The sequence below is a fragment of the Talpa europaea genome (assembly GCF_964194135.1).
Source record: "Talpa europaea genome assembly, chromosome: X".
In the NCBI taxonomy this organism is placed as follows: Eukaryota; Metazoa; Chordata; class Mammalia; order Eulipotyphla; family Talpidae; genus Talpa; species Talpa europaea.
In genome coordinates this window covers 70,746,802-70,764,204 of record NC_140081.1, presented here as the reverse complement: position 1 = coordinate 70,764,204, position 17,403 = coordinate 70,746,802, and the positions used below count along the sequence as shown (strand labels likewise).

General features: G+C 40.4%; 1 protein-coding gene across 1 annotated transcript; it reads left to right on the top strand.

Moving 5' to 3' along the window:
- Positions 1–1,005: 1,005 nt before the first annotated feature.
- On the top strand, positions 1,006–2,181 carry LOC311187842 (small ribosomal subunit protein uS5-like; the record flags this gene model as incomplete). Its single annotated transcript, XM_084259222.1, has 1 exon — positions 1,006–2,181. The coding sequence occupies one exon, from the start codon at positions 1,006–1,008 to the stop codon at positions 1,861–1,863; it is 858 nt and encodes a 285-aa protein (XP_084115348.1). The 3' UTR covers positions 1,864–2,181.
- Positions 2,182–17,403: the final 15,222 nt, after the last annotated feature.

The window sequence follows — 17,403 nt, the reverse complement described above, 5'->3', positions numbered from 1 at the left end:
ATTTTCTGTGTTTTGCTACAAGAGGCCCTGCACTTGGGAAGTGAACAGTCTTTTAGGAGAGAAAGAGCTCATTCACATTTAACAATTAGAACAATAAAACTGTATTCTCTGGGCTTACTTTAAGGAGATAGATTATTTTTAATAATGAAATAATACAGAAACATTTTGCATTTAAGACACTCTAGCAATACTGATCTCATTTAAAGTCACTGAATTTACTTTGGCTTATAGGAAACACAAGAACAGGTGGTCTTCATTATCCAAGTATCTATTTTCCAAGTCTGTGAATTAAGAGGATGTGAAGGGGGGCAAAACTCATCATAACACAAAATAGTTGCTAATAAATTGGCTACCTATAAAATCAGTCTCTATCAAGCATCTCTTTCTGCTTACTATGGGCCAATACTATTCATTGTCCAGCAGAGATTCAGACAACACAAGGCAAACAAACCATCTTCAAAATGAAACTGGAAGTCTTACAAAATATGCAAGACGACATGCAGTTGATGTGTGTGATGCTGAAACACTGTTCTGATAACATGCAATACTGAAAATCTGGGCCAGTTAACAAATAAAGAACACTGGCAAGGATGATGAAACCATACAAGATGGTAGCAAAGAATGGAAAAAATGTCCATAGACAGAGGTTGAGATAAAGATGTGATAGATAGATAGATAGATAGATAGATAGATAGATAGATAGATAGATAGATAGAAAATAGAATACTCTCAAACTATTGAAAAAAAAGAAGACCCTGCCATTTGCAATTTGGATGGATATAGAGGGTATAATATTTAGTGAAATAAGTCAGAGAAACAAACACTGGAGGTTTCCATTTATATAAGGTATGTAGAAAAAACAAACAAATGGATGAACTAAATACAACAGAAATAAAACTTCAGACTGTAAGACCATGTAGTGATTACCAGAAGGGATGGTAGAAGGAGATGGGTAAATCAGAAAAAAGAGTCAATTGTATGGCTTCTTCTCCGCGAACACACCAAATGGCGAACGACGCCGGTGCTGCGGGAGGGCCCGGAGGCCCGGGGGGCCCTGGAATGGGAGGGCGCGGGGGCTTCCGCGGAGGCTTCGGCAGCGGGCCCCGGGGCCGGGGCCGCGGCCGCGGGGCTCGCGGAGGCAAGGCCGAGGACAAGGAGTGGATCCCCGTCACCAAGCTGGGCCGCCTGGTCAAGGACATGAAGATCAAGTCGCTGGAGGAGATCTACCTCTTCTCCCTGCCCATCAAGGAATCCGAGATCATTGACTTCTTCCTGGGGCCGTCCCTCAAGGACAAGGTTTTGAAGATCATGCCCGTGCAGAAGCAGACCCGCGCCGGGCAGCGCACCAGATTCAAGGCGTTTGTGGCCATTGGGAACTACAACGGACATGTCGGTTTGGGCGTTAAATGCTCCAAGGAGGTAGCCACCGCTATCCGCGGTGCCATCATCCTGGCTAAGCTCTCCAACGTCCCTGTGCGGCGAGGCTACTGGGGGAACAAGATCGGCAAGCCCCACACCGTCCCTTGCAAGGTGACTGGCCGCTGTGGCTCTGTGCTGGTGCGCCTCATCCCCGCCCCCAGGGGCACTGGCATGGTATCTGCGCCTGTGCCCAAGAAGCTGTTGATGATGGCCGGTATCGATGACTGCTACACCTCGGCCAGGGGCTGCACCGCCACCCTGGGCAATTTTGCCAAGGCCACCTTTGATGCCATCTCCAAGACCTACAGCTATCTCACTCCCGACCTCTGGAAAGAGACCGTGTTCACCAAGTCTCCTTACCAGGAATTCACTGACCACCTGGTGAAGACCCACACAAGAGTCTCTGTGCAGAGAACCCAGGCGCCAGCTGTGGCCACCACATAGAAGAGTTTATACCAGGAAATAAAGTGAATTACGCCCAAAAAAAAAAAAAAAAAGAGTCAATTGTATGGTAAAGGACCAACTTGAACTTTTAGTGAAGAAATTAATGTAGTATAAGTACATGTTAATTTTTTATGATGCACACCTCATGTGTGTATAATACATTGCTGCTTCAACAAAAAAATTATAAATTTAAAAAAGGAGTAAAGAAAAAGAAAACTATAAGGATAATACCAATGTACACATATGAAAACAAAATTATTTGACTACCCCTGCCTCTCATAGTTAAAGAAAACCCCTTGGAAAATTAAAAAGGTTTTATTTCATCCTTGTAAACATCTTGCTCTAAAACCAGTGCAAAATTATACATTTTGTCCAAATTTTAGTATAGTTTGGTGAAAATAAACTTCATTTTCATATTTTTGGTTCCATTTTATGAAAATTGGAATACATTGTCAATAGAGGGATTTGATTTGCATAACCATCATGACCAGTCAAACATAGCAGTTCTTTTTTCTGCTTGGAAAATTAGCCAAACACATTGCATCTTTTCAGTTATTTTGGGAAAGAATGCTTATACTTGGAGGCTTATTTACTTCAGTTTTCAGATATTCTAGACATTTGCAGGTGCCAAATATCTAGCTCTAAATAAACAAAGTAGAATTCTACTTTATCTCTCCTTCCAGATGTCATACCTGGCATAGCACTGAGCTTTTCATCATGTCCCCCAAATGATTAAATTAATTTGAAGACTCACAATCATGGAAATTTGCTTCTTTGATTTCCCAAGTTTGAAAAACAAGTCCCAAAGTAGTTACAGACGAATACCTGTCTACAAAGAATACTTAAGTTCTCTTTCAAGATGCAGTAATTAGGAAGACTTTGTGGATGCCACAATATACGAGGATGAGATCAATGATTCCTGGACATCATCACTGTTTTCGTATATAGATGCGGACATTCTTTAGTTTTCTTGGACAGTTTCATCAAGGACCAAAGTACATAGCTTGTTAATTAAGATTAACATTATGTAGACATGATGTGAATTGAAAAGAGTCAAAAGGCTATAAGCTTCCTTTTTATCTTTTTTAGAAGTCATGTTTTTACAAAAATACAGTATTTTGCTGTACCATTATTAAATTATTTAGTGTCATCCATGAAGTATGGCAAATGTATTAACACCCTAGAAATGCAGTGTTTGAGTTTATTTTACTGTTTTTTAAAAATTTATTTATTTATGCATACAAGAATTAGGGTATAGGCCAGAGGTGTGGGTGGTGAGAGGATTTACCAGAGTGGGGAGCAAAACAGGAGGATCCACTGAAATACACTGCTGAGGGGAGCAAGACAGGCTTGGTCTACTGCACCCTGTGGGTTAGCTCTCTGGTGGGGGATAGAACTCATGCCGCAGTGGCTGGCAATAGCTTGATAGCACTGAGACTTTAACCCCTGCGCCACCAGGGAGGCCTTATTTTACTGCTCTTGATGAAATGTCTGAATATATATTTTATTTAAATCACAAACCACACAGATTCTTGATTTCTATATTTACTTAAAAAGACGCCCCTTCGAAAGAAACAGATCCCCTCTCCCCGGAGGAAGTATTTTGCCCATGATAAAGGAGACTATGGAGATGAATTACTCACTTCAGTAAGTGCATTCTGAAACCACATTTACTCCTAGAAGTATAATTTTCTCCACGGTTAAGTTTTTAAAGACACAATCAAGGCAATAGAAGAGCCTTAAATGATTATTAAGTTATCTTTCTTTTGCATTCAGCAGAATTGTTTGTACCTTCTCAACTGCTTTCACCAAGACTTCCTTGAAGTTATTGTTAGTGTATGATTTCAGGGTACCCAGGGTCTGAAAACTGTTAACAGGGTGCATGCTCTAAAAGACATTCAGACATCTATGCACACAAAGGCAAAGGAAGCATACACTTAGTATGGTAGATTTTTAATAAAATTGGTGGGTGTAGAGAAAGAGTGAAGAAATAATTTGAAATAATAGATTCCTGATAAGCCTCCAAAAATTACCCATTTCCTCATTGGCAAATGTCCAGCCAAATGTCAGTCTTTGTTTAAAGTGGGGCTGCTGGGCCTCCCTGGTGGTGCAGGGGTTAAAGTCTCAGCACTATCATGCTATTGTTATCCACTGTAGCATGAGTTCTATCCCCCACCAGAGAGCTAAACCACATGGTGCAGCAGACCTTTCCTCTCATCTGCTGCTCCTTTTAGCAGTGTATTTCAGTAGATCTGCCTTTTCTGCTCCCCAGTCTTCTGCTCCCCACTCTGTCTCTGGTGAATTCTCTCCTTCCCCCCTACCCACGCACCTCTGGCCTATACCCTAGCTCTTGTATACATAAATAAATAAAATCTAAAAAATAAATAAATACAATAAAGTGGGGCTGCTGAAACTTATAAATTTGCCACAACTCTAAGGTAACTTATGTCAAGGAACCACAAGAAAGGAGTTGGGCAGGTCTCAGAGAACTAGGACAGAAGAACTCAGAAATCAAAATACCACATAATCCAGCATGAGATCTAGATAATGGCTGTCATTTTCTCTGCCAAGGACCAGGAGCAGACACACACCCACAGGTCTCTTCCAAGTCTCTCCTCAAAGTGTTTCTACATATCTCTTCTCCATATGTCTCCCCTGGCCCCCAGCAGTACCACGTTGCAAGCTGAAACATGAAAAAAAAAGAGAGGAAGAGCACGCATGTGTTCCGTTATAAGCCACGCATGGCCACTTAACACTGCCCCTAGTTCCCAACGGCCCCATTTTCAGGAAGCCAAGTTTATGGCATGCTGGGAGTTGTAGTCCCCAACACCTGAGATCTCCGAGGCATGGAGATTGTGGAGGAGTGTGTAAAGACATCAGTTAGGGAGTTAGTTTGCAAGTTCAGAGTTTGCTCCTTATTGTTGCTCCCATATTAACTCTAGTAAACATGGTGCTGAACAAGGAGGGAGATCAGACAAAATAAGTCATTTCTTTTTCCTCATCTAGAGAAGAGAAATTAAGAAGAAAGGGAATTTTATGAGAAAAAGGAAACTAGAATCAAAATTGCTTCTGCTTTCAATAAACAATTGATGACTATTAAATGTACGAGATCTGCAGGGAGTCAAGTCTGTGCAAGAAAGTTCTGTTAAAAATAGCAATTCTTGGGGCCTCCCTAGTGGTGCAAGGGGCTAAGTCTCAGCACTACAAAGCTATCAACAGCCACTGCAGCACAAGTTCTTTTTTTTTTTTTAATAGAGGCATGTTTATTTATTTATTTGTTTGTTTGTTTGTTTATACATGCACTGGGTACAGTCAGAAGCGCGGGAGGGTACAGTCAGAAGGACCGAAGTACACTGCTGAGGGGAGCAGCGGGCGGCAGGAGAGGTCTGCGCACCATGTGGGACTCTCCTCCAGTGGCCGGGGAGCAGCCGGGGATCGAACCGGCGCCGCAGAGGCCGCGGGCAGCTTCGCAACCCAGCGCTCAACCGCTGCGACACCGGGGAGGCCCTGCAGCACAAGTTCTATCCCTGGCCAGGGAGCTGACCCACATGGCGCAGCAGACCTTTCCTGTCTCGCCCGGTGCTCCCTGCAGTGGTGTTTTCGATCCATCTGCCTGTTCTGCTCCCCACGCTGTCTCTGGTGGATCTTCTCACCCCACTGCACCTCTGACCTACACCCTATTTATTTATGTATGCATAAATAAATACAATAAATCTTTAAATTGAAAAATAAAATAAAAATAACAATTCTCTTTTTAATTCTTCAGGGGAAAAAGACAAGCAAATCAATTTAAAAAAAAAAAAGTTGTGCCCCACATTCCCACTCCTATGTACTTAATCTGCATCTCCTTCAATCCATCTATATATCTTCCTCATGCAACTGTCATCATTTACTGAGCAGCTTACTCTTTCCCTGCCATTTTAAACTGGAAGTTTGAGATGGCTTAAATCAGTATTCAGAAAATTTCAGGTGCTCTGAGATATTCAAAACCCTTATTTTATCTTGAAAGTTCTATCTCTTTCACAAGAGGTTCTTAATGCTTGATATTTTAGTTCATGTTTTACTTATTCAGCATATATCCAAAGTACATGCTAATTTAAAAAAAGTATTAAACTCATACCTTCTTTTGGCTTTGCTCTATAAATAAAATTCTGAGAGGAATATGTGCTCAGTGTGCCACATGTTGAAGAAAAGAAACATTCATCAAGTTCATTTCCTGCAGTGCAAACTCTCCTACATCATTCACTCCAGCCACAACATCTGGATAATTGGCACCAGCCTAGTGGGAATCACCCCACACACACTCACAGAATTTCTGGATAACTCTTGGTCATTAGGCATGTACTCTCCTCCGTGCTCACCTTGAATACCTTTTCTCCCTTCTGTCTTTGTTACTGTCTGTAGCTTCAGCTGCTCACCAACTATCAAAACATAGGAAGAAATTCAAGACAATGTTGTTTAAAATCAACTCACTTTAAGAAAAACATAAGAATCCAGAGGTAATATAAAAGTTCCATTTTCTTATTCTGATGTAGGTGATAGCCTCTCTCCTTCCTAAGCATTATTCTTCAGGGTTTAGTTAACTCAACTATTTAGAAATCCAGAATGGATAAAAAAATTCTTAATCCCTCCACTGAGGTTATTAAACAGAAAACCAATTATTAACATTTTTACATTGCGAAAATCATTTGAATCAGTGTTTCCCATTAGCTCAGAATATTAATCTTTCTGGATGTAAGAGGAAATTGAAGGTTTTACAATGCTCAAATAATTCTAGGGCATGATTGTAATTTCCTTTAGCTCATAGATCATATTCTAATTAGTACATTACACAATGTGTGGCACATAGTAGGGGTGCAAAAAAACCTGAATCAATGAATGAATTTATGTTTGTAAAGTGCTTTATGATTCACCTTGTGGAAGTCAAGGGTGATTAGCCAAGGGTGATTAGTCAGCTGATATGTACAACTACAGCCTTAAAAGTTGTCAGTAATGGCAAAATCACCTTTGACGTTGGTGCTCATTACATTCTGGTCATTAAATATTTCTAATATCTCTCTTAGCAACAGAATAACATAGCAAAGAGAATTATATTTTTGACATTAAACATGTTTTTTTTAAAGATTTATTTAGTTAGGCATACAAGAACTGGGGTACAGGCCAGAAGTGCAAGGGGTGAGTGAGCGGATTCACCATAGACAGGGTGGGGAGCAGAACAGGCAGACTGACTGAAATTTACTGCTGAGGGGAGCACCGGGTGAGACAGGAAAGGTCTGCTGTGCCATGTGGGTCACCTCCCTGGCCAGGGATTGAACTTGTGCTGCAGTGGCTGTGGACAGCCTCATAGTGCTGCCTCTCAACCCCTTGTGCCACCAGGGAGGCCCTGACTATAAACATGTTTTCATAGAGTGTTTAGGACCCAGTCTCTTCCCTCTGAGTAACAGTGACTGGGTTTCTCTGAGTTTGGAAATAGTCAAGGTTCAGGAAAAAGGGGGTAGAGGTGTAATGAAATTACTGTATCATGCCTGAGATTTTCAAATGTAGACTAGGATGTAGAATTAGTTTTTCAAAGGTGAAAGTGTCAGGGACACAGGAAGTCAGAATAGGGAGGTCAGAAGCACAGGCTAAAACAGGATAGATCAGAAGAGGCCTTCCCTGTCCCTAGCAGAAAGTTCAGCTATGTTGAAACCCAGCACCCTCTCTTTATCAGCCTAGGGCTAGTTAACTGCTTGTTGCCCCCTTAGTCTACTTACCAACTTGGGCCGTAATAACACCTCAAATTTAGACTTCAACTAAATAGGATGTTTCAACTTGTGCCCTTCAGACGCTACTAAATGGTATTGTAGGAAGCAAAGCAGTGTTTTGGGGAGAAGGGCTGGCACTCTGGTGCTAGGTTCATGTTGTTTCTTGGCATCCTTACTGAAGTCAGGTGTGCTAAGATATTCCAATTTACCTTGAAATCGATTTTTAAATACTAGACAGACTCTGGAAGTTCTCCTAACTATGTAGAGTTCCCACATATATGCCATTTTAATAGTGTTCACATTGCTAATTTCATCTGACATCAATATATTGTGTGAAATTGTGGAAATACTAAAGAAGCACATTTACACCTTTAGAAATAAAAGAAACAAAATCCTAATGAACAGCTCTCATTGTTTACAACTCCAGTAGCATATTGCATGTATCACATGCAATATTGCTTGATGATTTCTTAAATTATATTCTGCAGAATCACCTTGTATATGAGGGACATGGTGACTCGACTGGATTCAATTTGACAATTTTAATGGTCCAGAAAAAGCTTGTGGACAGTGAAATGGCATTTATAGAGGCCTCCTAAATCAAAAGGGCACTTAACAATATTAATCCTATTCAAGATATGCTGAGAACACTCTGACCAACTGAATTAATAGAATACAAGAACACAAGAGGCGCCTGTCTCCCCAAATCTGCAGGCCATTTCAGATAAACCAGTCACTGACCTGTCGCTGGGAGATTATGGTAGTGCTGTGCTTGCTGACTCAACATTATAGATATAGCTTCTCCAAGAGGAAGGGCCATTCTTGGAGTTTGCCATTCAAAATGCCATTATTTTTTGAAAGATTTATTTATTTATGCATACAAGAGCTGGGGTACAGCCCAGAGGTGCGAGGGGTGAGAAGATTCACCAGAGACAGAGTGGGGAACAGAATAGGCAGATTGAAACACACTGCTGAGGGGAGCAGCGGGCGAGCCAGGAGAGGTCTGCTGCGCCATGTGCATAGCTCCCTGGCCAGGGATGGAACTCATGCTGCAGAGGCTGTGCATAGCTTCATAGGTTGCATCTTAACCCCTTGCGCCACCAGGGAGGCCCCCAAGATGCCATTTTTTTAAATGCCCCAGCAGTGTTAAATAATCTCACCTTATATCACTTCATGTAAATGGTAATGCTTCAAGATAACTAAAAATAAGAGATGTGGCGTATTCGGAGAGTAACAAAGAAGACTCCTCTGAATACTACTTACAGTGGTGCTAGTAGCGGTGCGAGTCTAAGGTGGCACAGCTCTAATTTAAGACACGTTGGCAGCTATGTTTCAAAGGACCTCTCTCCAAGGTCAGTGATCCCTCAGGAGCAAGATAGTAGGCATCAGTGTGACATCTGAAGAGGTATGAACCAACCCCCGGAAAAAATAAGAGTCTGGTCCTGCTGGATACTTCCCCAGATATATGTAGCAAGGTTGGCTCCTCCACAGAGATGACTGCACTTGCAGCAGCAAAGGGACGATACAGAGACTTCATAGTGACTAGGGAAACATTCATATCCTTAGAGGTGCTGGTTATAGAGGGTGATAACAAATTTCCTAAAGTGTATTCCAGAGAACTGGGAATTTACAGGAAGTCCATAATACAGAAACCATTTATATGAAATTACTTATCATCTACCTCCTTTTGCCAATGACTTGAAATCATAAACACGTATTGTAAAAAAAAAAAATAAAAGAGAGAAATAGCTTTTAAAATGCAGGCAAGGGCTTCTCTGGTGGCGCAAGGGGTTAAGACACAACCTATCAGGCTATACCTAGCCACTGCAGCACGAGTTCAATCCCCGGCCAGGGAGCTACCCACATGGTGCAGCAGACCTCTCCTGACTTGCCCGCTACTCCGCTCAGCAGTGTATTTCAGTCAGTCTCCTTGTTCTGTTTCCCACTTTGTCTCTGGTGAATCCTCTCACCACCCCCCTCATCTCTGGCCTGTACCCCAGCTCTTGTATGCATAAATGAATAAATCTTTAAAAAAATAAATTAAATTAAATGCAGGCAAATGGAAAATAATAAAAATCAGAAGGAAGATCAGTCACCAGGAATGTATACCTACTATCATATGAAATTATTCCAAGTAGATTCAAATATAATTTTAATCTAGCTACCAATCAAAGTCGAGAAGAAAACTTAATCAGTTATGAAACTCACTTGGGACAGGAAATAACTATCTAAATGCAGCCTTTGCATCTTTATGCTTGAAAGTTAATTAAAACTGTATGTATCCTGACATTAAGGAATAAAATGTGGTAGGGTCTGGGCCTCAGGCACTCATACACAAAGGGTTAAAATAATAGTACTAAAAGTACTAAACATGCAGGCACAAAGATGTTACAAAGAAATTTAAAATCCTTGAAAAATAAACTTGAGCAGCTGAAACAGCAAAAAAGACTTAAAACTCTCAGCAATCAAAATTCACACTTTAAACAACACTTTGAAGATTTTGAAAAACTTTTTTACTGCCAAAGAGCAGAGTATAAGGGAAAAAATAATGAGCAACGGCAAGGAGAGTATCAGCTTTTGTTATAAACTGGTCAGGACAAAAGCTAGAGGATCTCCCAGAATTGAAGGAAACACCAGGGATTAAATTTGATACAGACATAAAATGGCAGAACTGACAAGAAATTGTTCCATTGAAGCAAGAAGAAAGAGAACTTGAGGATGAAATCTGGTTGTTAAAAACCATTTAACTCTCTATTGTACTTCCTAAAAATCCTATAAACCCACAGAGAAAAGAAAGTAATTTTCTTAAGTGGCTACTACTACTGCAGAAGTAGAAACACCTAGAAATCCTAAGCAACCTCCTCTAACAGAAACATTCTCATGCTGCTAGGGTACTCCACCTCCTCCCCCTACACACTTGCTGACTGTAAGATCTTCTAGAATGGGTTGAGTGTTGTGTACTTTAAAAGCCTATTGCAATTGATTTGATGGCTAAAGGAGACTGGGACTGCATGAATGTGCAGTTGTTAACTGCAGTAGAGTTCTATTGCTGACACCAGCTCAACTTCTGCTTATTACAAGATTCCCCAAACTCTCAGGAAAATTGACCAAATCAAGTTCGAACTTTTGGCTCAGATTCAGTCCAGTTGCTCCTGTGGAGACATGCAGTATAAGTGTATCTCTCCTTAAAAAAAAAAAAAATGGTGACAGGTGGGCCTCCCCGGTGGCGCAGCGGTTGAGCGCTGGGTTGCGAAGCCACCCGCAGCCTCTGCAGCACCAGTTCGATCCCCGGCCGCCTAGTGAGGGTCCCACTTGGCACGCAGACCTCTCCTGCTGCCTGCTGCTCCCCTCAGCAGTGTATTTCGTCAGTCTGTCTGTTCTGTTCCCCACTCTAGTCTGGTGAATTCTCTCGCCCTCTCAACGCTTCTGACTGTACCTAGTGCTTGTATAAATAAATAAATAAATCTTTAAAAAAAATGGTGACACCAAAAATTAGAAAAAAAAAAAAAAAAACTTACCAAAGAACTTGTAGACAAAAACTGATATAGTACAAAAGCTTGAAAGCACAGAGCTACAAATGAGGTAGTGACATTCGTGAGGTGTATAATTTGCACACTTTAATTATTGTCATAAAACACAAATCCTTCTTTTAGATTTAAAATGCTGTTTTAGAGTTAAAAGAGTAAATGTAATAAAATTATACTCTGCCACAGTGACTTGAAAAATAACATTCTTAGAACTCAATATGACTTTCCATCATTTTTAAGTGCTGTTTTGTTCTTTAAAATTTATATACATATATATAGATAGATATATATACATACACACACACATATGTATATATTTCCTCCAGTGTTAGTAATAACGACAAATTAATTTATACAAATTATTCTTGGTAATAATTTCAGAACCCAAAAAACACTTGAAATTCTTAGCAAAGACTAAAGCCAAGTGGCATGATCCTCCACCACATAGATTAGAGACAGAACATTCTGTACAGTTGTTCCCAGTGTTGCCTTGCAGATCCTTAGCCCCATTCATCTTCATTACCAAGTAGATTCAGACTACCTGTACTGTAGCCTCATGTCTCCTCCTTTCTAACTCCAAACCTCAGCTTTGCCACACCTTCCTTTCCTAAATCATAATTTGTTTTATTGTCACCCATCCTCTTTTCCCCGCCTCTCAAGGGGTGAGGTGCTCCACTATTTCTCCATCCATCCTATTCCACTCTTCACCCCTTCTTTTGGAGCATCTTCAATCTCTCCCTTAGTACTGTTCTCTCTACGTAAAATCATGTCCATTTCCTCCATCATCTCTCTACTTTTTAAAAGGACTTTCATTTACCCTGTGACTCCTCCCAGTTGCCATCCTAATCCTTCCACCTATGTTATAACCATTTTCTCACCTTGTACCCCCCATTTCCTCATCATTAAACTAGCTCTTTACCTTGTGCGATTTGATTTCTGTCATGAAAACTCCTCTACTCAGTGTCCTTTTCATTCACTAATTTAACAAATATAGATTTAGACTACCTACCATGAGTGAGGAGGCACTATACTGGGGAACTGAATGTAAATATTAATAAAAACTCAACTCCTACTATCAAGAATAAATCTAACAAAAATGAACATCTCTACTTAGTCATTCTTGATTTCTCTGCAAAAGTAATTGAAACTGTCAACTACCACATTTTTTTTAAACAGAAGATTTATTTTATTTATTTATGCATACAAGTGCAGGGGTGTAGGCCAGAGGTGCAGGGGGTGAGAGGATTCACCAGAGACAGAGAGGGAAGCAGAGCAGAAGGACTAACTAAAATACACTGCTGAGGGGAACAGCGGGACGAGACAGGAGAGGTCTGCTGCATCATCTGGGTTAGCTCCCTGGCCGGGGATCGAACTCATGCTGAGGAGAGCTTCATAGTGCTGAGATTTAAACCCTTGTGCCACCAGGGAGGCTCCTCAACTATCACTTCTAAGATTACCTTCTCCCTTGCATTTTGTGGAGGTATTCTGGTGCTTCCCTAGCCCTACCTCTGGTAGTTTTGCTTCTCAGACTCCATTAATGTGAGTTTTCTTCAAGGTTCGAGCTTGAGGTCCATTTCTCTTTCCTCTGAGGCCTGCTTTCTCTTTTCTCTCCCAAGGAATTTTCTTCCTTCTTTCAGTTTCATTCTCACTTATCTACAGCTTTCTTCTTAATTGCCTTCTGTACAATTCATTTACCACCCTTAGATTCCATTGTATATTTAAAATATATGGGGCCTCCCTGGTGGCGCAAGGGGTTAAGCACCGCACTACGAAGCAATCTGCACTTTCTGCAGCACAAGTTCGATCCCGGGCCAGCCAGGGAGCAACCCACATGGCGCAGCAGACCTCTCCTGACTCGCCCACTGCTCCCCTCAGCAGTGTACTTCAGTCCATTTGCCTGTTCTGTTCCCCCCTCTGTCTCTGGTAAATCCTCTCACCTGCGTCTCTGGCCTGTACCCCAGCTCTTGTATGCATAAATAAATAAAAAAATATTTTAAAAAAATTTATTGCTGGATAGTATCACAGAGTATTTTACCAGCACATGAAATTCAGTTTGCCATAAACAGACCCAACTTCCTTCTTAACAAATCATGAACTCTTCCTCCAGACTTCCATCTATCTGTTAACAAAAATCTTTAAAAATTATGAGAAAATTATAATAGAAAAGATGTATTAAGTACTATGTGCCAAACACTATTATAAAATTATTTATGATTTAACCTACCTCATAATAACCTTCCAGAATAGGCACTGTTACCAAATTTTTTACCAGAAGAAAAATGAGATGCTAAAGATGAAATAAGTGAAGGAGGCAGACTCCAAATCCATACACAATAGACTAAACTACTAAGGACCTACAGTAGTCCAAGCAGGAATTTGAATTTTCTTTTAAAAATTAATGCTCTGTAATAATTCATTTTCAAACAATCCATTCTGCTGAATGCCAAGGACATCATGACCCAGCAGCTGGGTTTATAAGAAGTTGACTAGGGAAAAGAAGGTTATGATACTATTTTCTTTTTTTAATGGGTACTACTGAGACATTTAAATATCTCTGTAATTGCACAAGATAATTGCCTCTGAGTTCATCCATTCATTCATTTGTTTACTACACATTTGTTAAGTAGCTCCAATAAGCCTAAATAGAAGTAGAATTTGAGGTCAATCTGCAATTTGCCATGAAAACACAGAGAAACAAACAATTGAGGGGGTGGGGGACTCTTATGAACAGGGTGCTTTTGAATTTTCATGACCAATAAATACTTTGGCATGGTAACTCGGTGATTCTGCATGTACCCTTTGATCATAAGGGCATTAAATTCTCCCTTTTTGTGTCAATACAAGTAGTGACACATAAGCCTAACAAGAAATGTCTTCACATTAGTCCTTTTCAAAGAGGGAGGAGAAGAAATACATTGAGATTATCCAATCTATGTATATCCCACACCCATTCTATCCTCACAAGAGCCCCAAGGGCACAGATCAGGAAATACAGACATAACTTGACTCAATTCAAGCTGTACAATAATGACAATAATTCATATTTACATTGACACTCCAAACTTCAAAGCATGCTCACAAAGAGACATCATGTCTTTTTATATAAAAGGAAACACAAAGTTTGCCTTCAGCAAAATAATATATTCCATCTTTTAGGCATTTGTCCAGCACCGCCCCTCCACCAAGTTAAACACTCAAACTGTACCCCATATCCTTCTGTTATGTCCTTTGCATTCTACATAGTCTCTGGATTTTTTTTTTCCTATATCCAATCACAGAACTTAGAAGAGCAGATGTTAAAGAGAGTACCTCCTTCAGTAATTCATTCATTCAACAAATGTTTATCAAATGCCTACTATGTGCCAGGTATTACTGCAAGATTTTGGGAATAAAATTGTTTGCAGAAACATACAGTGTCTTCCATAATGGGGGCTTACACCACCGCCAACACCAAACACTACCAGTTGGTCAGGAGATAGGTATCCTGACCCTGTTTTTTGGTTCTCATGCCACATGTATCCTTTGAAAATCTAGTTTTTGTTTGTTCTTGCTCAGACTTGGAGACACAGTTCTTTAGTTAGTTATCAGAGCATGGTTCACCAATAACTCCACTTTTACACTATATCCAGCCTTTGGTACCCAGTATTCTCTTTGTAATATTCGTAGAATTTGACAATCTGCCTTTACTATTTTGACTTCAGCAGTAAGAAATCAACTGCTCGCCAAGCCTTTTATAGAAACTAATATAAGCCCTTCACTTCCTTTGAATTGCTGCCCATACATCTCTCTTTTATTCTATTATCTTCTCATTCATATTGGTTCACTTTATTTTTCCATTCCTCTTGCTTCACCCTCTTTGTACTCTAACCTGCACATTTAAAAACCCTGGTAATCTACCCTGGTAATCTCCCCAATTTATGATAAGGCCTGAAAAGGCATAGCATATTTCTTAATGGACAGTGCATAGTTTCCAGGCTATCTGGACCACAAGACTGACATAACTATCATGGAATTCAGCTTGCCCAACCATAGAAACCTGCTTTGGTTAAGTCATCACCATCTTTCAAAGCCAACTGATTTTCTCTGGAATGAGGGAATCTTCTTCAGTAGTCGGTCTTCTTAAAAGTATGTGGGTCACATACTCTTCATGGTCACCCTCGTTGTTGGGCAGCTATCCAAGCTTCTGCTTTGGCAGAGGCAAGACTTTGGGTTCTGGTGTTCTCTATGGGGTTTTGAAAACCTCCCAAGTTTCATATTGCTTTTTCGGAAAGCTGGACCATAGCCCTCAAACATGGAAGCAATTTAATGTAGTGGGATGTACACCCATTGAATGTTAGAAAGTCTGTGTTCTTATTGCTGTGGCACTGATGGACACAACGAGTTTGGATGAGTAATTTATGGCAGGCTTCTGAAAACCAACATGCAGAATATAGAGTGCATTTTAGGTCATGCTGTGGTTGTTTCCAGCTTATGATGCCCCCATATCTATCTCTGTAGCCTCTGTAACCAATAAGATATATTTCTGTGGCTATTTTATTTCTATTCAAAAACCCACATAATGTTTATGATTTCCATTGTAGTTGAGCTACATAAAAACAAACACATAAACAAAACCAAACATCCAGGATAGACCCTGGCTGCAGGTGCTTCTATTTTCCATTCTGACATGACTGAATTCCAGAATGGCAGAGTTCACAGTGGTCAGTGTCATGGAAACCGCAGCCTGGGAGTATCACAAGAATCGGTCAGAAACGGAAACACTGGTTGCTGGTCAAGAGAAATCGACGGAGAGGCCTCTGTCTAAAAGAAGATGAGTTTCTTCTTTTAATTGAGCTGCTCCAGTAGCAGGAACCAAACTACAAATTCCTTAGACATTTAAATGATGTTCATATTTTAATGCTTGAATATCAGCCCTGTAAATACCTAAAATGGGGCTAAGTGACAATTGGATAACATTGGCCTGACATTGTCACTGGCCTTTCTCTACTGTCAAAGATGGATTTGCATAATTATGCTGAAAGCTCGGAAACTGCACCCAGCAGGAGGTTTCCTGGCTGGTGTTAGGTTTTAGTCATGCTCCAGCTGTGAATCTCCAGATGAAGAAAATCTCCTTTCAGAAGTGAACAGACAGTGAGAGTACACACTTTCTAAGACAGTATAGAAACAGCTTAACAATAATTTAACTTACACAGTGATTTCCAAGGTATAATTAAGATAGGCCTGATAAGCAACTGATTGACTGAACAACCTTTTGCTTGGTATCAAAAGAGCTTCAGAGACGAGAGAGTTCAAGCAATGTTACCTCATAAAACTCTTCTTGATTAAAATTCTTTTAAGCTGGCCAGATGCCTGATAGAAGCAAACTTCTAAAGACTGCCACTCTAACAGGTGGGTGTCTATTGTGCAATTCTATCTTTCCAAGGTCAGTACCATCATAAAAAGTCTCTTTTGAATGTATCTACAAAGGAAAAATGCTGAAGTAAGGGAGGTCTCTTTAGTTTCCTGCGTTTACCCCTACCGTGGGGCACTGAATAACCTCAGGCTATTTCCCAAATGTCTTTTTGTGATCACTTCTCTTAAGACTGTCAGAAGATCATCTTTATTTTTTTCCTACTTTCAGCTGCAAATAGCAGGTCTGTCTTGCTACAATTCTAAAAAACACACAACAAGCATTAATAAGAGAAATTATACAAAGAGTGAAATTCTTAAGGTCCTAGAATGCAGATCCCACTAAAAGGGAATGTTCAGCCTGAATTACACAAGTGGACAGACACATTTCTGAGGGCAGCAGCCCCCCCTTGGGCCCTGGAAAAATCATAGCATTTCCCTCAGCTGTCCAAAGGAATATTTTCATGCAGACCTAACCTTACATTGCACGTTTAGATTTCATGGGTGGCAAAGCCTTAAATGCTTTTCATATACTACAACATATTCTCTCTGTTTTTCATTCTCCCTTTGTTGAAAAGATATTCTGGTCTACCTCTGTACTTCATCGAAAAATTGACAAACCTCTAGGGTGATTGTATGGGGAAAAGCAAAGATGAAAAATTAACCTCTTTTCACTCACTGGCACTAACTTACTATGCTCTAAATGGGATTGCTTCTTTGTTTGGTTTCCTGCTTCTATGGCACTACTAAGCAGAATCTGTATGTGCAGCTCTGACAACAAATGCCAATTAACAATCATGTCATCCTGTCCTGTTTGGAAAGAACTTTTACTAGACTTCAAATGCCACAGAGCATACCTTCCAGCTTTTTCTGGTTTGAAC